General features: G+C 37.0%; 1 protein-coding gene and 1 long non-coding RNA gene across 6 annotated transcripts in view; one reads left to right on the top strand and one right to left on the bottom strand.

Annotated features, from left to right (window-relative positions):
- The window catches only part of LOC148877829 (wings apart-like protein 2), a 28,666-nt gene extending 18,506 nt beyond the window's left edge, over nucleotides 1–10,160 (bottom strand). For all 5 annotated transcript variants that reach the window (XM_088944832.1, XM_088944856.1, XM_088944847.1 and 2 more), the window contains exons 1-5: nucleotides 10,004–10,160; nucleotides 9,695–9,817; nucleotides 8,282–8,621; nucleotides 7,794–7,906; nucleotides 3,357–3,485 (exon numbers count right to left, since the gene is read on the bottom strand). In XM_088944832.1, the coding sequence (XP_088800958.1) occupies nucleotides 3,357–3,485; nucleotides 7,794–7,906; nucleotides 8,282–8,540 (501 nt within the window). In that variant the 5' untranslated portion in view covers nucleotides 8,541–8,621; nucleotides 9,695–9,817; nucleotides 10,004–10,160. The remainder of the gene's footprint in view (nucleotides 1–3,356; nucleotides 3,486–7,793; nucleotides 7,907–8,281; nucleotides 8,622–9,694; nucleotides 9,818–10,003) is intronic.
- A 5,259-nt stretch (nucleotides 10,161–15,419) lies between these two features.
- LOC148877828 (uncharacterized) lies at nucleotides 15,420–17,334 on the top strand. The gene is made up of 2 exons (XR_016105749.1): nucleotides 15,420–15,920; nucleotides 16,340–17,334. It is a non-coding gene; the product is annotated as an uncharacterized LOC148877828 (long non-coding RNA).
- The last annotated feature ends 939 nt before the right edge of the window (nucleotides 17,335–18,273 follow it).

The raw sequence follows: 18,273 nt of genomic DNA, 5'->3' as shown, positions 1-18,273 counted from the left end.
CTTCTTAGTAATTTGTTATCTATAAGCAATATTACTCGGTCCTTAAATTGTTGTGTAACCTTTTTTCCCCATTTTTGTGTTTTCCAGGATTTAACCTCAGGGAGAACGTTTGGTAAAGGAAATATGGTTGATGACCTCTACATCTTGGAGAATAAAGCTGGTCCTACAGCATCAGCCTCTGTGAGTCTTATGAGTCAGTCTACAAACAGTCAACTATGGTAATGGCATAATCGCCTTGGTCATTTGTCCTTTGAGTCTTTGAAAGTTGAGTTTCCTGAATTGTTCAAGTCAATGCCTATTACTAGTTTACATTGTCAAACGTGTCAGTTGAGCAAGAATTGTAGAACAACTTTTTCTTCAAATAATAAAATATCTACTTTGCCTTTCCATATTGTCTTTTCTGATGTTTGGGGCCTTGTAAACATACCTATTGGGTGTGGGTACAAGTACTTTATCAGCTTTATTAATGACTATTCGAGATACACTTGGCTATATCCCATGCATTCGAGAGAAGAGGTCCCCAAGATTGTGCAAGATTTCCATCGCATGGTTTTCACTCAATTTCATGTTGAAGTCCAAATCTTCCAATCAGATAATGCAAAGGAGTATCATGACTTAGCCGAGTTTTTCTCTTCTCTTGGATCTCTTCATAGAAGCTCATGTGCCAGAACACCACAATAGAATGGCGTTGTTGAAAGGAAGAACCACCACCTCCTCGAAGTTGCTCATAGTAGGATGCTTCACATACATGTTCCAAAACATTTTTGGGTTGATGTTGTGATGGTTGCCGCTTATGTTATTAATCGTATGCCATTGTGCCTCCTGCAATACAAGGCCCCGCATCAACTTCTTTTTCCTCAATCCCCTTTATTTTCCATTCCACTACATGTGTTTGGGTGTAAGTGTTTTGTTCATGATCTTTCTCCCAGCCAGGGTAAATTGGATCCCAAATCTGTTCCATGTGTTTTCTTAGGTTATCGTTTTTCCCATAAAGGTTACAAATGCTTCAATCCGGTCACACATAAGTACTTTGTGTCGATGGATGTATCCTTCTTTGAATTTGAACCCTTCTTCCATGCCTCTCCTCAGGGGGAGAATAGTGTGAAGGAGGAGAGGCAAGCTCCAACTCCTCAAATTCATCTTCTTTCTATTCCTGACTCCTCTCCATTTCGTGTCTTCTTGAGGCGCCATAAGGGACAGCTGAACTCAAAGGCTGTGGAGCAACTTGAGACTATACATCCAGCACCATCTGACTCCTTGAAGGAAAATCCAGGTACCCTTGTTCCTTTTGAAATTACTGAACCTATTGCTATTGATGAATCTACTAATGATCTTGATATCCCAATTGCTCATAGAAAAGGGGTTCGATCATGTACTACTAAGCATCCTATTGCTCAGTTATTGTCCTACAAAAACATTGCTCCCTCATTTCATGCCTTTTTGACTGCCATTGATTGTGTCTCCATTCCCAAAAGTGTTATAGAAGCCTTATCTACACCTGAATGGACAGAGGCAATGAAGGAAAAAATTAGTGTTGTTCACAAAAACAACACCTGGGAATTGGTGAATCTTCTTGAAGGAAAAGAGCCAGTGGGATGCAAGTGTGTATTCACAGTAAAACATAGAGCAGATGAGTCAGTTGAGAGGTATAAAGCCAAGTTAGTTGCAAAAGGGTATACTAAGGTGTATGGGGTTGACTACGCTGAGACTTTTGCATCAGTTGCTAAAATGAACACTATTCGGATTATACTATCCTTGGTTGTTAACTTTGATTGTGAGATCCACCAAGTGGACAACAAAAATGCATTCTTAAATGGGGATCTGGAAGAAGAAGTGTACATGATTCAACCTCCTGGGTTTGTAGCACAAGGGTGTGAAGGGAAAGTCTGCAAACTAAAAAAATCTTTATATGGTTTGAAACAATCCCCAAGAGCCTGGTTCAATAGATTTCACTTGGCCCTTCAACAAATTGGATTCAAACAGTGCCAATCTAACCATATATTTGTCAAGAGAAATCAGAAGAATGTTATAGTATTAATTGTCTATGTTGATGACATTGTGATTACAGGGAACTGGGACTTTGAGATTAAGAAGGTCAAAGAATCCCTTGCTATGCAATTTGAGGTGAAAGATCTGGGATAGCTACGTTATTTCCTTGGTATTGAGGTTGCTCGCTCAAAAAGGGGCATCTTCATTTTCCAAAGGAAGTATGTCCTAGATCTCTTGCAAGACATAGGAAAGTTAGGAGCAAAGCCTGTAGATTCTCCTATTGAGGAAAACCATCGGCTTGGTGATTGTACTGGAGAACCCATGACAGATGTCAAGAAATTTCGAAGGCTGGTAGGAAGACTTCTTTACCTATCAATGACTCAGCCAGATATAGCTTATGTTGTTGGTGTACCTAATTAGTTTATGCATGCACCAACATCCTCTCATTTAGAGGCAGCTGAGAGGGTTCTCAGGTATCTAAAGAAGTATCCAGGAACTAGGTTACTTTTCAAGAAACATGATCACATGAAAGTGAAAGTCTACACATATGCAAATTGGGTTGGGGCAGTTGATGACTGAAAATGAACTAGTGGATATTGTACCTTTGTTGGTGGAAACTTGGTTACTTAGAGAAGCAAAAAACAAAGTGTTGTGGCCAGATCTAGTGCTGAAGTTGAATATAGAGCCATGGCGCATGGAGTTGCTAAAGTACTATGGGTAAAGAATTTGATTGGAGAGTTGGGTCTCTCTGTTGATGGCCCAATGTCTCTCTACTATGACAACAAGACAGCCATTAATATTGCTGCCAACCCAATTCTTCATGACAGGACCAAGCATATTGAAGTTAACAAGCACTTCATAAGGGAGAAACTCGAAAAGGGGGAAGTTTGTACTCCTTACATCAGTTCCAAAGAATAACTAGCAGATGTTCTTACAAAGGGTCTTCACTATCTATGACATAATGAACTATGTGACAAGTTGGGCATGATTGACATATATGCTCCAACTTGAGGGGGAGTGTTGTAATGTGTAGCGGCCTGTGGCCTAGTAGGGGCATGTTTGCCCTTTCCTCTTGTATTTTTTATGAGCTGTTGCCCTAAGTATATATACTAACTTAGGCGCCGCCAGCTTTAGATTAGACAAGACAATATTTTTCTTCTCTTCTCTCTTCTCTCATTCTCTCTTCTCTCTTCCCTCTTCTCTGTCGAACTACAGAAAGGGAGGATCCCTCAGAAACCAACTTTCCATTCATTCCAAGTAAATGGTTCTGTCATTAAAGTAAACATAAAGGTTGCAAAAGTGATGTGTCAAGGGATGTTTAATAAAATCCAAAAGGTCTTACCAACAAAATATGATTTCAATTGTACCTGGTTCTCCTTACTTAGGAACATGGCATTCTCCATGATCTTTAAATATTTTAGGAGCAGCATGATATTTTCCAAAACCACATCATCTTTTAATTTGCAAACACAAGGCAAGTTAGATTTTAACCATCCCTGCAAAAAAGGAATTTTTGCAAAGAAATATCTATAAAGGACATGGAGAAAATATATTTATTAAACAATGTAAAAAACAAATAATTGAGAAACAAAGATGAAAACAATGAATAATTCCCAGAAAGATAATTCCCATTAAACCTAATGGTAATAAACACAGCCCTTGTATTTCATGTCTGGACTTACAGAGCAACCATAAGTCTGAGTATATCCTATAACATGCATATGCATATGCACATTATGTGTTTGCGATCTCAACAAGAACACAAGCATGCATTTGAGCATACACAGACTTGAATATATGAAAAAAAATAAATAAATACACACTTTAGGACAGGAACAAATATCCAAGGTAAAACAGAGGATTACCACTCAAAAGAAATGCATAAACCATACTATAAGCTCAATGACACCAGGAATTTAGCAATGCAATAGCAATACAAGTATTGGGTATAGAGTGGGGACTTGAAAGCAACAAACTATCTAGCAACACAACTAAAGTAGTTGAAATTAATGCTGTATTTGAGAATAGATGCACGTTTAGGCATTTGAGGAGGAAAAGAATTTCCTCCTGGTTTTTTGTTTGTCCACCATGGTTCCAATAATTTGGATAGAAAACACAAGTCTGATCACATTCCAATCCAGTTCTGATGAGTACCTAGGTCAGGGATGTGAAGAACTGCTTGTATACAAACCCAGATGGAACATTTGCTAAACCTACCAAGTATCAATAAACTCATCCAAGCAAGTAAACCTTCCAGAATATTTCGTCACATTACAATGATTATCAACATATTTGCATTTCTTGTTAAACAGAAAATCAAATGGCATTTGTGCTCTTCTCATCTGTGATACCCAGATATAGATACCAACAAGGACACGGGTACAGCAAATGGTGATATGACTCCATTTCCTAGGAACTATCCCAATATGTTTATATCATGCTTCTATATGTAGTTTTTAAAGCAACTATTATTTCTCAAAATTTATATCTCATCATATTCAGTTAAACTTCTAAGATATACAGATCTTTTTTATAATACGATTGTTAAAACATACCATTTTACATATTTTAGGTGTCAATGCTATAAAGTATTCTCTCAAAGTGTCCATGCATTGTCCACCATCATATTGGGTACATATCATATCTGAAACCAGTAAGCTAGGTATACGCAGTTATCTGAGTATCATAGTTTAGGTGTCAATGCTATGAAGTATACTCTCAAAGTGTCCATGCAGTATCCACCATCATAGTGGGTACATACCATACCTGAAACCAGTAAGCTAGGTATATGCAGTTATGAGTATCATAGGTTCTCATGAAATAAACTTCCCATACTAAAAGGATAATTTCAATGCAAAACATAATATCATTTTTTTAAATAGGAATGGCATACTATGTTAAATAACTCACTAAATCCTCTTTGGCATATCGACTGTAGCACTAAAATAAAAATTTGAGATTGAAATTGCAGTTTGAGATATTATTTTTTTTGGTAATCAATAAAAAGAAAAATTACTAAAGTAAAAAAGCAGTACATCTGGAAGTGATGAGATATCACTGGAGTACAACCCTACAAAGAGGAACAAAATAGGGAAAAATACAAGGATGATACAATAAGCATAGGCCATATAGACAACAAAGGAAAAACAAAAACACATCATGCCAGCTGCGAGGTATTCCAAAATTCAGCACCAAGATCTTACTTCGAGATTCCTTCGAAATCTGGGAGAATCAGAATCCAATCCATGAATCATTTGCCACATAGGAGTGTTATGTGATCCCTTGATTGAGCTTTCCCATCAAAAACTCTCCTGTTCCTTTCTTTCCAAAGCTCCCAACAGACTGCAAAAGGAATGCAACTCCAAGTGATCTTTTCCTTGTCATTCCTAGCTATCTTTGGCCATTTAGAGAAGATTTCCTCCACTGAATTGGGAGACCATCCACCCACTTTGAATAGCCTAAAGAAAAAACCCCATATGAACTTGGAGAAAAGGCACTCAACCAGCATATGAAGCACATCCTCCTTAGAATTCTCACAAAGGTAGCATCTGTTAGCCAAGTGAAAACCTTTGTCTTGAAGATTATTTTTTTTAGAAGTGATAGCATTTTATTAAAAAAGAGGGATCACACCAAGATTTAGAAGACAAACTATCCCAATAGGGACACAAGGTGCGACCCCATTCTACAATGACCCAAATTACAACTGAGTGAAGAACAGTTCAGACTTAAACACCCCCATCTTCGCAAAATAATCAGCCATTCCATTTGCAGACCACCTTTCCCATTTCACAAGAACTGTCATGTCTCTAACTAGCCATTTGAACTTTTTCATAGATTCGTTGTACTTCCAACTCACTGTTTTTGGTTCCTTCAGCCACCCTATTATCAATTTAGTCACCTTCAATGAGCAGTCTATCAAAATTTAGCTGTCTCACAATCTGTACTCCTTGCAAGACTGCTTGGAACTCTGCAAAAACTGAGTCCCCTATTCCAACCGGGCCTGAGAATACAGCAACAATGAGTCCTTCATTATTCCTAAAGACCTCTCCTACACCAACTGGACCTGGGTTCCCTAGGCTGCTGCCATCAAAGTTCAACTTAATAAAGCCTTCATCAGGAGGTTCCCAAGCTACCACTGGTCTGTTCCTTGCAGTAGAACTTCTAGCTACAGCTCCCCAGTTTCTCCACAAGTCATCAACAGAGAAATCTGAGAATAAGTTTGAGGCTTTAACCCAATGTATAGCTCTATTAAAAATACACTCCCAAACTGCCTCCATACTCTTTTCTATGTCACTGAAGACTACCATTTCTCTCCTCCCACACCGCCCATATCACAGCAGCCCTAATGCATCTCCACATGACTTTACCTCTCTTCTTTGGCCAACTGAAGGTCATGGAGTCAAAGAGATTTCCAATCTGCAGAGGCACAATCCACCTATGACCAAAAAGATCAAAAACCTTTTCCCAGAGGCCTACAACAAAAGGGAAAGAAATTAGGAGGTGGTAACAGCTTTCACCACAAGCTTTGCAAAGGATACATCAGTTTGGGGAAAGGCACAAGGTAAGTCTTCTTTTTTGCAAGGTGTCTAACATGTTTATTTTTCCAAGAAAGACTTCCCAACAGAACCCCAACCTTGGGAGGGAGAGGTTTGGACCAGAATTCTTTAAACGGGCAAGGGGAGTGAATCGGGGCTGAACACAAGCAAGAGAAGAAAGAAGCACAGGAAAACAAACCCCTAGGGTGTGGAGTCCAAATACGATCATCAGGTTTAGAAAGATCCAGAAAAACAGAATCAAGGACTTGCATTTGCAAGAACTAAGTTGCCAGTTCAAGCTCACTGTCTCTCAAGTTTCTTCTTAGCCCCAGGTCCCAACTTACCCCAGACAACCAAGCAAAAAGCCACTAACCAAGCAAAAGCTTCCACCCTTGGAGGAATAGGGTTTCCCCAAATGCCTTTCAACCCTGAGATATCCCTGTTTGACCTTGAGAGAGACTAATAGAAGGATTTAACTAAAAATAAACCATTTCTTAATTCTTTCAACCATCTTGAGTCTTTCCTTTTCACCTGAGGCTCCACTAATTGTAATTTTGTTAGAAGATCTACACACTCTTGAATTTTCCAATCAAATAGAGATCTCCTAAATTTTGGACACCAAACTGCTCTACCTTGATTGATCTCAATATTCTTTCCGACAGAGCTATTCTTCATACCCAACCTATATAGCTGAGGGCAATGGTCACAGAGCTTCCCAATACCCAACCAATTATCTTCCTAGAACTTAATTGTCAATCCATCACCAACTCTAAAGGAAACAAGATTGAGAAAAGCTGATTGGAAGCTCATAATCCCTTTCCACACACTTACCCCATAAGATGCCTTCACTTCTTCAGGGTCCCATCTGAAGCCAATAACCCCATATTTGTAAGCCACCACCCTTCTCCAAAGTGCCTCCTTCTCCATAACCACTTGCCTAAGAGGGCTTTATTGGAGACCTTCAATTTCCTTATTCCCAAACCCCATCCTTTTTTCCTTGCAAACTTTGTCCCATTTGGCTAAATGAAATTTCATCAATCCTTTAACTCCCCATAAGAACTCCTGCAAATATTCAATTGAATTTATCATACTAGATGGGACCATTGAAAGCAAAAAGTAATAAACCAGAAGGCAGTTTGAGATATTATGAGTTCAAAAAAATCAAACTTTTGCAACTATGTCAACCTTAGATCATACACTTGAACTATTTTTAATCATGAATCCATGGCATGTACTTGTCATCACCATTCTAAACATATGGGCTCACACCTCCATGGTGGAACAGCAATTAGTAGTGATATCAAAGACAGAATCCAGTCCTCCAAGTTCTTGTAACCTTTCCTTAAAATTTCCACCAACCCGTCTCATAGTGCTAGACATATCTGAAATAATATAAACTTATAAAGTAGCATAAAGGCCTAAGAGAAATCAATCAAGAGGACATAAATGAGAGCAGTGCTAAGAATACAAATTTGTTTTCCTGTATGGATTACAAATGCACCATATATCACATATTGGGAACATTACAGTTGGATCCCCAACCACCAGTATAGGTAGGTCCCAGGCACAATATCCTGGATGTGTGATGTAGTGAATTTGTTAAGGCATACAGGGAAGAAACTATGCACTTAGAAATTTTCTAGAAATCATTTGTTAACAAAATAACAATATCTGTTAACAAGAGCTTTTTTCTTTTCAAAATATCATAAGCTCCCAGGAACCAAAAAAAATAAATTGGAGAAATCTCGTCAGAGTACCTTCTAGAGAAACCGTAGATAAGAATGCCTTCTCCATTGTCGACAAAGCTATCCATTTTGGGCTTAATTCTGACTTCACCTTTTCTTTATTGTCCCCATTGCTTGATATTATCTCTTTGCAGTTCAATAGAAGTTCCCGAACTTTCAAAATGTTGCCACTTGAGCTAAAATCTGATCTTTTCATTGTATCATTCATTATGACTGGATTCTTGCATAGTGCTAGAAGCTTACAACCAGTGGTGAGGACTTTATCTTCCATGGAATCAGCAAGGGGTGGTTTAAATAATTTTAGAAGGGAATTATTTGAAATAGGTGAATCCAGAAGGTCATCATCTTAACCCTGAAATAGTAAAATTGCAAATACTTCAAGGAGCTTACACAAAAGAATATGTCCAAGTAATGCTGGTCAATCAAGTGCACCCACATATATAGACAATGAAATGAACTACGCATAGCCTACTACATGGAAAAGCAGGAACTGTTGAAAACCTTCAACAGAAATTAGAAATGAAAACGACAACCAAAAGTCCATTACTCAATGTTGCTCCCATCTATCTGGGGTTTTGGGAGGGTTAGACTTGATATGGTCCCAACCCTCTTTTTGTGTGTGTGCACGAAGTGGTCACTCTCATATTTGAACCCACGTTCTCAAGCTTCCAGCCCAGGATTTTACCATTAAACCAAACAATGGCCCCTGAATCTGCCATTGAGACTGTGTGTGAATTGTGTGACCACTATCCAAAAATAAATAAATTAAACTAAACTGAGAAGTATAGAAACTTTTAAGCTTCAAAGGAATGAAAATTACATGAAACAAGGTCTAAACCTTTTACATCAAATTAGTGACTCATTTAAGTGGTAATCCTCAAGAAATATAGAGGAGCCAACAAAAAGATAAAGACACGAAATGGGGAGCATCTTGAACCACATAATGATTACTATAGACAGAGCAAGCATGATTTCTGCAGAAGTACAAGTAACTCAGTTGGACTAAGGCGGGTTAGAAGCAAAAAGACTACAATCGTCCAACAACCAAAATAAGAGCCACCGATGGGTAATCCACTAAAATCAGCAAAAAAAAAAGAAGAAGAAGAAGAATCATCGAATCATTATTATCTATTAGTTAAGAAAGGTTCTCTTAGTGGGACAACTTTTTTTTTTGGTAGATAAAAGTAATTAACTAACAGAAACGGGAAACAGATTGTTCTATACAGGGGGAGGGCTGCTCCACAAAACAAAATCCGAGTACAAAGATTTAGATAACTGAGACAAACCATGAGCAGCCCTATTAGCAGACCGAGACACAAAACAAAACTTAACTACAGAGAACCAGCCCAAAATAGATCGAATACAGTCACATAACCAAAAAGATTCCCAAGGAAGAGAAGGGGAGCCCTTCTCCAAAAAGCCTACTATATTTTAGCATCTGAAAGCACCAGAATGTGTCTTCAATTCTTGGATCATCCCAACAAAAGAGCAAAGTATATTGCAAAAAGTTCAGCCAACACCGAAGTCCCCCAAGCTTCTTCTTACCACCTGCAGCCAATATAAAAAGTCTTAAGGTTGAAAAACACAAATACCACACCTTACCATATCATTTGGGGCTACACCTCCATCACATTTCATGATAACATCAAAATCAGATAAAGGAGGCAAAACACAAGTCAGATTATCTGTGCTGGGGATTGATTGATTCTGGTTAGTTGAGCTAGAACTTCTTACCATAAAGACCTTTGAGACTGCAGCCAAAATAGTGCTAGCAGAACCTTGAGTCATTGCGAGCTTTCCAAACAAAGATAGGACAACTGCTAACCAACTCAGAATTTCATTAGATAATACATTACAAATGAACCATATTGAGAGTTTGGATTGTGGGAAGATTTTGTTGAAATGGAAAAATATGAGTTGGGATGGATGAGAAAGAATAAATAAGTAAGGATTTTATTATTAATGTAATTAATGAGTCAATAAAAACAATTAAGTAATAAAATAGTTAAATAAGTAATAATAAAAATAAAAATATTAATTTATTCATAGTAAATATTAATAAAATAAATTTTTAAATATTTATTATTAATTAATAATTAATTAGATAATTATCAATATTAATTAATTAATTTCATTAAAATATTTATAACTAATAATTAATAATAGTAAGATATAAATTAATAAAAATATTAGTAATTAATTAATTATTAATTATTACTAAGGGTTGGTTTTCCTATTATTTTTCCTTTTGCAACCAAACAATGGAACATAAAAAATTTTCATCCATTTTCCTTTTCCCATTCCACCAAAATCTTCACACAAATCAAACGCAGCCTAAGAGAACAAAAACCCGAAGGAGATGTAAAGAAATAGCTTTAACCAGAACAAATGCAAAATAGATTCCTCGTGACAGAACAAAAAAGATAAAACCGAAATGAAACCAAAATTGACCGATTTATCTTTAGTAATAACAAAACCTGTAGCAAAGCCTCCAAAGGAACAGTGTGAACTTAGTTCGGCCTTTCAATTGCCATATATGTTTAATTTAGCAAAGTAGAGTCTAGTCTAACATAAGAATCCTTCCAAGTCTTATCATAATAGAGTTTCACAAAAAAAAACTTACCTCCTGACTTTTAAAGAAACAAGGAAGGACCAAAGTGTTGGTGAAGCTTAGAAAGATCCTAACCACCATTCAATAACATCAAATCACCAAGGCTGATTTTGAGAAGTACAAGTAGGTGGTCCTTGGGGGCGCAGAACTTATTATCCTTTAAAATCCAAGGGCAATTCCAAACATTAAAAGAGGAAGAAGGAGCCACTTGGAGATCAATGTATACTTGTACTTTGACCTTATAATATAATATAGGGTAAATTGCTGAAACCTCCCCTAAATTTTGGGTTGTTGCTGAAACCTCCCCTAAAGTTTGGTAATTGTAATCACTTCCCCTAAACTTTTTGACAGTTGTAAGTAGACTCCTCCTATTAGAATCCTCTAAAAAGAGGCACGAAAATGTCCAAAACACCTATGCAATTACTTTGGTTTGATCAAAATGTTTATTTTCCAAGTTTTTTCTACAAATGAATCGCTATTCCAAGCTCTTTAGATCTCTTTTCTAAAGTTGATTTACTTTCTAAATCTGCCCTTCATATCAATGGTGCAAGGGTAAAGTTGCAATTTTAAATTCTCTTTTTTTATTTCCATAAAGCTTGTATTGTTTTTCCTATAGAAATCAGCCTCACTAGTAACTGCATGGCTATTTTAGACATTTTCATGCCTCCTTCTAGATAATTCTAATAGAAGGGATTTATCTGCAACCATTTCAAAAAGTTTAGGGAAGATAGTTGCAATTAGAGGTTTTAGCAACAATAGGGGAGGTTTCAGCAATTTTCCCTCATTCTGTAAATCTAGCACTGAACAATCAAAATCCAAGCATACTCTCCAATAATCATGCCACTTAATTAGAGACTTCTACATTTACAGTAAATAGACTGACAAAAATTAAGAAAACGGGGGAATTAGAGAGTAATAGTGACTGAACAAGAAAGACCTAAATGATATGCTAAGCTCCTTCCACATTTCTGAGTCCATCAAATGCTTTCATCCTTCACCAAGCAATGAATTTTTAGAACTTCAAAGAACAACTTGAAAGGAACATAACCATAGAAAAAAACAAAAAACAAAAATACACTAATAAACCCTTTCGACATTTCAGCTTTCATGACATATACCAATTAACTGCCAAAATAACAAAAACATGCAACCATACATAAATAGCATAAGCACATATGTATATGTGCACATGCACACACATACACTATCCACTTTTGACAACTTGAGAAAGGTTACAACAACTCTCAAAATTTATAGTTTTCAAACAAGCAACTTTTTATCGTTTTTTATTGGTCAATATTTACAATTTATTTAATATAATGAAAAACTATGAATTAAAAGATATAACATGAGTTGTTTGGTAAGTTTTTATTTACCTTGTGGAATTAATATAAATACATTAAGTTGGGATATATATGAAAAAAGGCCTAAGAATGCATGAAATTGAATCTAACAGTAAATTTTGTTTCTTTTCTTTTCAAATTACAAGAATGCCACTCTCCTCTATCAACTCTCTTTCTTCCTTTTTTTTCTTTCAAATTACAAGAATGCTACTCTCTCTCCTACCAACTCTCTTTCTCTTTTTCTTACAAATTACAAAATGCCACACCTCTCTCTCTCCTTACAAATTACAAAAATGTCAATCTCTCCTACCAACTCTCTCTTTTTCCTTACAAATTACAATAATGACACTCTCTCCTATCAACTCTCTTTCCTTATAAATTATAAGAATGCCACTCTCTCTCCAACTAAGGGAGACCTCAACTCGATATCTCGACGGCTAGGGGACCTACAATCAAAGGTAGTCAAGCTCGAGCTGAGCTGAGCTCGAACTTCTAAGCTCAAGCTCAAGTCTCTAATTCGAATCAAGCTTGAGCTAGACGACACCTCGACCACTGAGGGAGATCTCAGCTCAGCACCTCAACAACTGAGGGAGACCTCAGTTCGGCATCTCATCAACTAAGGGAGACATCAGTTCGGCACCTCATCAACTAAGGGAGACCTTAGTTCGGCATCTCATCAACTAAGGGAGACCTCAGTTCGACACCTCATCAACTAAGGGAGACCTCAACTCGACAACTCGCTTGCTAGGGAAACCTCAACTCAATACTTCAGCAGCTGAGAGAGACCTTAGCTATTGAGGGAGACCTTGGCTCGACACCTCGGCTGCTAGGGAAACCTACAATCAAAGGTTTCACAAGCCTAATCGAGTGTGTACATAGGGTGTCACCTCGGCTTGACACCTTGATCACTAAGGGAGATCTTGGCTCAGCACCTTAACAACTGAGGGAGACCTCAACTCAGAACCTTGTCAAATAAGGGAGACTTCATCTTGACACCCCGCCTGTTAAGGAAGCCTCAACTCGACACTTCAACAGCTGAGGAAGGCCTCGGTTGTTTGGCACCTCAGCAATTGAGGAAGACCTTGGCTCGACACCTTGGTTGCTTAAGAGACCTAAAATCAAAGGTAGCTAAGCTCAAACTTTCGAGTTTTTGACTCAAGCCGAGCTCGAGCTCAAGTCTCTAATTTGAATCAAACTCGAGCCTGATAGTTTATGAGTGATCCCCTACAGCGCAGGGCCCCCTCCGCAAGTTCACTATTAAGAGGATATAACTCTAATGAGTGATATGGCATAATAACATTATAACAATAAACAATTTTTTTTGCATGATTAAAATTCACAATTTATCAACACAGTCAATAATAAAAAACTATACTCTAAAGCCATAACATAAGTTAATTAGCTGGTAAAGCACCATTAATATTTTATAAGTGTCCACTCTTAAAAATATAAAAGCTCTTATAAATGATAGAGCATAAGATCATCAGATGATGAAACTGTTGTTGGGGCCTCGCAACAATCACCCAAATGATAAAACCACAAAGTATTTGAAAAAATAACCAAGGAAAGATCCAATAAAAACAAAATAACGAAATCCAAGCAAAGACAAATAAAAACAAGCCCCCACCAAGAACACAAAGGATTTATGTGGTTCAGCTTTACTGTCTATGTCCATGGGAGGCACGGAAACTATTCTTCAATATGAAAGAAAATGAGAAATAGTACATGTACCTTGTAGCTTACAACCCAAACCAACCCTTAACCCTTTGTACATCCATTCTCCTTTTCCTCTCTCAACCCAAAAAGCAAAAACAAGAGGAAAAAAAAAAAAAAACTACTCTTACACCAAGGGCACCCTCTTTCTCTCTACCTCTCCAACAAGAAAAAATAGTAAATTATTTCTCACTTGTCTAAACTCTACATACAAAAGAAACATTTTATATGTAAAACCCTCTTAACCTAAAGAAGAACCACACGAACCGTTAGATTAAAAAATAATCCAAAGGTGAAACATAAGACACAATCCCAACAATTTCTACCATGGGTTATTTTTCAACGACCTTGGAGATCTACCATTTATGCCTCTACATATTCGCAAATACTACAAACCTCCATTGGCCTTGTAAAAATACTACTACCTACACATAACCTAAATCAACCGATCCTGATTCCACCTAATTCAAACAAACAACCAATGTACCTGTCTAATTACATCTAAGATAACAGTCCAAATTAACTCTAGAGAGGGACCTTGATCCTTCCTTTCTCCAAGTAGGAACATTCCTCTCACCAACATATTGTGAGTGTCCGGAAACAGCTCACTTTGGGCTAGATTTGGAGTTGCCACCCATTAATCATGTGAAATGGAGGTGATGGGACCTCCGGGATCTACATTGAAAACCATTTTAGTTTAATAGCAACTCCAAAGCTTAGGTACTAATTCCACCAGTGTGGATAAGACTCGTATGGGAAAGGGAAGGGATTAGAAACCCCCCTCCCGAGTCCAATAGGCAGGGCCCACATGGTAATCCAAAAAAAGCACAATAACAAACAAAATAACAATAAAGAAGGCAAACCATATGAACAAATAATCACAAAGGTAAATTCTACGTATTTTATCTTATTATTTTTTTGTTTCGTTATATTTGTTATCTTTTTTTTGTGTTCAACTTTATCATTTTTTATTTTTTATGCACATATTTTCATTTTCCTTTCCTTTTTATTATTATATTTTTTATATTTTACTTTTTTAATTTATTTTTGTCTATTTATCTATATGTTTTTTATTGATTCATTTTCTTTGTATTGCTTTATTATCCACTTGATTTATTACTTCTTTGTTCTATTCTATGCTAAAAATTCTGCTACTATACTTTTATTTATTTTCCTCTTCTTCTTTTTTATTTACTTTTGTTCATCATAATCCTTCTTTTCTCCTATTCCCTCCCTCTTACCTCCTATTATGCCACGTGGACTTGTCAAACTAACCATCTAGACTTGGCAAATTTTTTAAACTACCCTTATTGACTAACTGTATCTTTACTATTTATATATTGTCTTCCGCTGCTCCTATGTTTTGGATAATTACCATGGTCGTTAAATTGTAACAGAAGGAATGGAAATATCCATTTTACCCTTAAGTCATTTTCCCTCTCCTTCTCTCTTCCTCGCTGCATCGAGCCCAGGGACTATTCATCTTCTACAACCCTTCGACAGTAGCAGAACGGGCTTTCACTAAGAACCCCTGAGGTGCAAAAATTGTTTGTTTCGGTCACCCAAGTTTTCTACTGTTTCCGAATCACCGTGTCGGAAAACCAAGAAGCGAAGAGTGTTGGCTGCTTGTTTGCAAATTTACTATCCCTCTTCTCTCTCTACATATATAAACAATATATTTGCTCCCGATCACTCTGTCAGTACCTCACCTCTGAATTTTTTATTTTGGAGCTCACTGTAAAGATTATATGGTCCTATATGCTGCAGACATAGTTATTTGAATCTGTTTCTTTTCTTTTTTCTTTACGTTAATTTCTTTATGGATTTGAAATGAGTTTCTCTTTAAAAGGTCTTTTGGTTGGATAAAAAGTAGTGCAGCAGAAGAACAAAAATGTCTTGGAAGAGCAGAGGAGAGCATTGTGTCCAAGAAATGGGCCCTTCTTTGTATCAGAAGCTTTTGTGTTGGAATGCTCTTCACTAACAGGTATTTCTTTCTTTTTAATTTGTTATCTCAAATTTCCAATTTTTTTTGTTTATGAGTTTTTATTTCTGGCTATGGATTGGTCGGCTGAATTTATGAAAATTTTCTCCCACAGAGTTGGGTTGCACAAGTTCTTCAAAGTTTTTGTTTCTGGAAATTCTTCCTTTGTTTCTTCTTCCTTCTCTTTGAGGAATTTTCTCATTCAGATGTAAATGTTGAGATAGATTTGAGTTTGGATCTAATTTTACAGAATTCTATTTTGAGAAGGTAACTAACTGTCGTTTATACTTCTCATCTTCTGTATTACAGTAACAGGTGAATTCAAGTTTAAATATACACAAATTTCTTTAACATTGTCAGCAGTTTTTTAATCAAGAATTTTCCAAATGTCTCTTACTGGTTACTTTCTTTTATATCTCTAGCCAACTGGGTAGATGCATGCACTCGGAGAAGAGGGAGTGGGGTTTTATCATGTTGCAGGATTTTGAAGCCCAACAACAACTCCTCAACGATTTGTCCTACTTCTCCATTCATTCCAAGAGTGAATGATTGGTGAGAGGTATCTAAACTCAGTGGCTTGTGTTGTAGGGGAAGCTTCGTGTCAACAGAAGCATGGACCAGCGAGGATTTTTTTATTGTTGGGTTTCATGGATGATGGTGAGCAGATTGTCTTCACCGTTCTTCACCAACCATGAAGACCAGATTGTCCTCGTCGTCGTTCTTCAAATTGTCACCACCGTTCTTTACTATACTTCACCGGCAAGATTGTCTTCAAATGAGTATATTGGTTCACCGTCGTTATTCACCGTTGTTCTGGAATGAGGACACGATGTTCGTCATCCCTGATCTATTGGAAGAAGACCACGAGGTCCAGGTCACATAAGACCACGGGGCAGGGACACCCTAAATTTGCTCTTCAGTCACCAGCAACCTTCCCCCACCTGTGGCGATGGCAAAATTGCCCCAGTCCACCTCGTTTCGAAACGGCGTCATCCAGCTATCATCAAAGCCCTAGCTAACACCTGAATTGGCATTGCCATTGGCGTAGCAAACGACAACATACCCCGTTGGCCTCTGACCCTAACTTCGCGAAGCAGTGGACCTATTGTTGTAACTGAGGCCAGAGTTCAGTTAACGGAAGCTCAGGTTCATTGCAGTTTGTCACATTGTTGATTCATAGCCTTCTTGCAAAGAATAAAGGAAAGGGTAATATTGGGTTTTCATAAAATTTTGTAGGTCACGTGGGGTCACATGTGCATGAATTGTGACGGAACATTAATGGATACTAATGGTAGTGGTAGAATTAGTCAATTATCGAAAATTTAGGAGTACTCTAAGACAATATGTAAACAGTAAGGGTATAGTTAGTCAATTATCTAAACGATAAGGATAGTTTAAGAAATTTACCTTATTATTATTATTGTTGTTGGTGGTGGTGGTGGTGGTGTTATTATTATTATTCATAATCATCATCATTAAGCAATCCCTAAATTGTTGTTGTATGCTATTGTAAAATGAAATGCATATTGGCAAAATAATAAACTAATAAGGAAGTTGGAGAGAACTTGTATCTTTTAAGCCACATTTGGATCTCTTGTCCACAATAACCTATGAGAACATCTCATGTATGTGTTATACAGCATATGCCCTTAGTTCCAATTAGAATGATGTACATAAATATTTATTTATAAATGAATAAAATAAATTGTTGTTTCATGTTGGTATTGGGATGTTTCTGTGCATTACCCCTTAAACTAGATACTTAAGAAACTACTGTTAGTTTACAATGTTCTTAGAAATTTGATAGACTTGGAGAGTTTGTGTTAACAATGCTAACACTAATGTACTGCCAAACAGTTGGAGCAACTTGCCTCAGTTACTAGGGTTAAGCCCCAAGCATAGCCAATGGGTGTTTATCATAAGCATTGAATCCAAATCAATTTCTAATTATGTCTTGGACCTTACAAATGGATGGGCAAACTGAAAAATTACACATAACCCCATACTTAATTATAATACCACACTAGGTGTTGGATTAGATTGTCTTTGATATGTCAACCAATTGGATCCATCAAGGGTCAAATTAGGAGTGCAACTTTTACAAGTTAGGGTTGGGATTTTGTCAAAATTTCAATTGACCCAACTCAAAGCCTGAACCCGAAACAATGTAAATTATTGACTTGGGCCAATCCGACTTGCACTCCTAGGTTAAATACTTGGGTATGTTGGGACAGTCCAAGAATTCACCTAAGTAGTTGACCATAGTGATAGGATTAGCCATTTTGTTGAACAAAGTGAATATCAGAGTTTACATTCTCTCTTATGGAAATCTAAGTTGTCGGTAGTGGATTTCACT

This window comes from Nelumbo lutea, chromosome 1, assembly GCF_056320005.1.
Source record: "Nelumbo lutea isolate HS-2025 chromosome 1, American lotus-T2T, whole genome shotgun sequence".
Classification (NCBI taxonomy): domain Eukaryota; kingdom Viridiplantae; phylum Streptophyta; class Magnoliopsida; order Proteales; family Nelumbonaceae; genus Nelumbo; species Nelumbo lutea.
The sequence above is the reverse complement of the archived record's forward strand: the minus strand, read 5'-3'. Positions and strand labels throughout refer to the sequence as shown.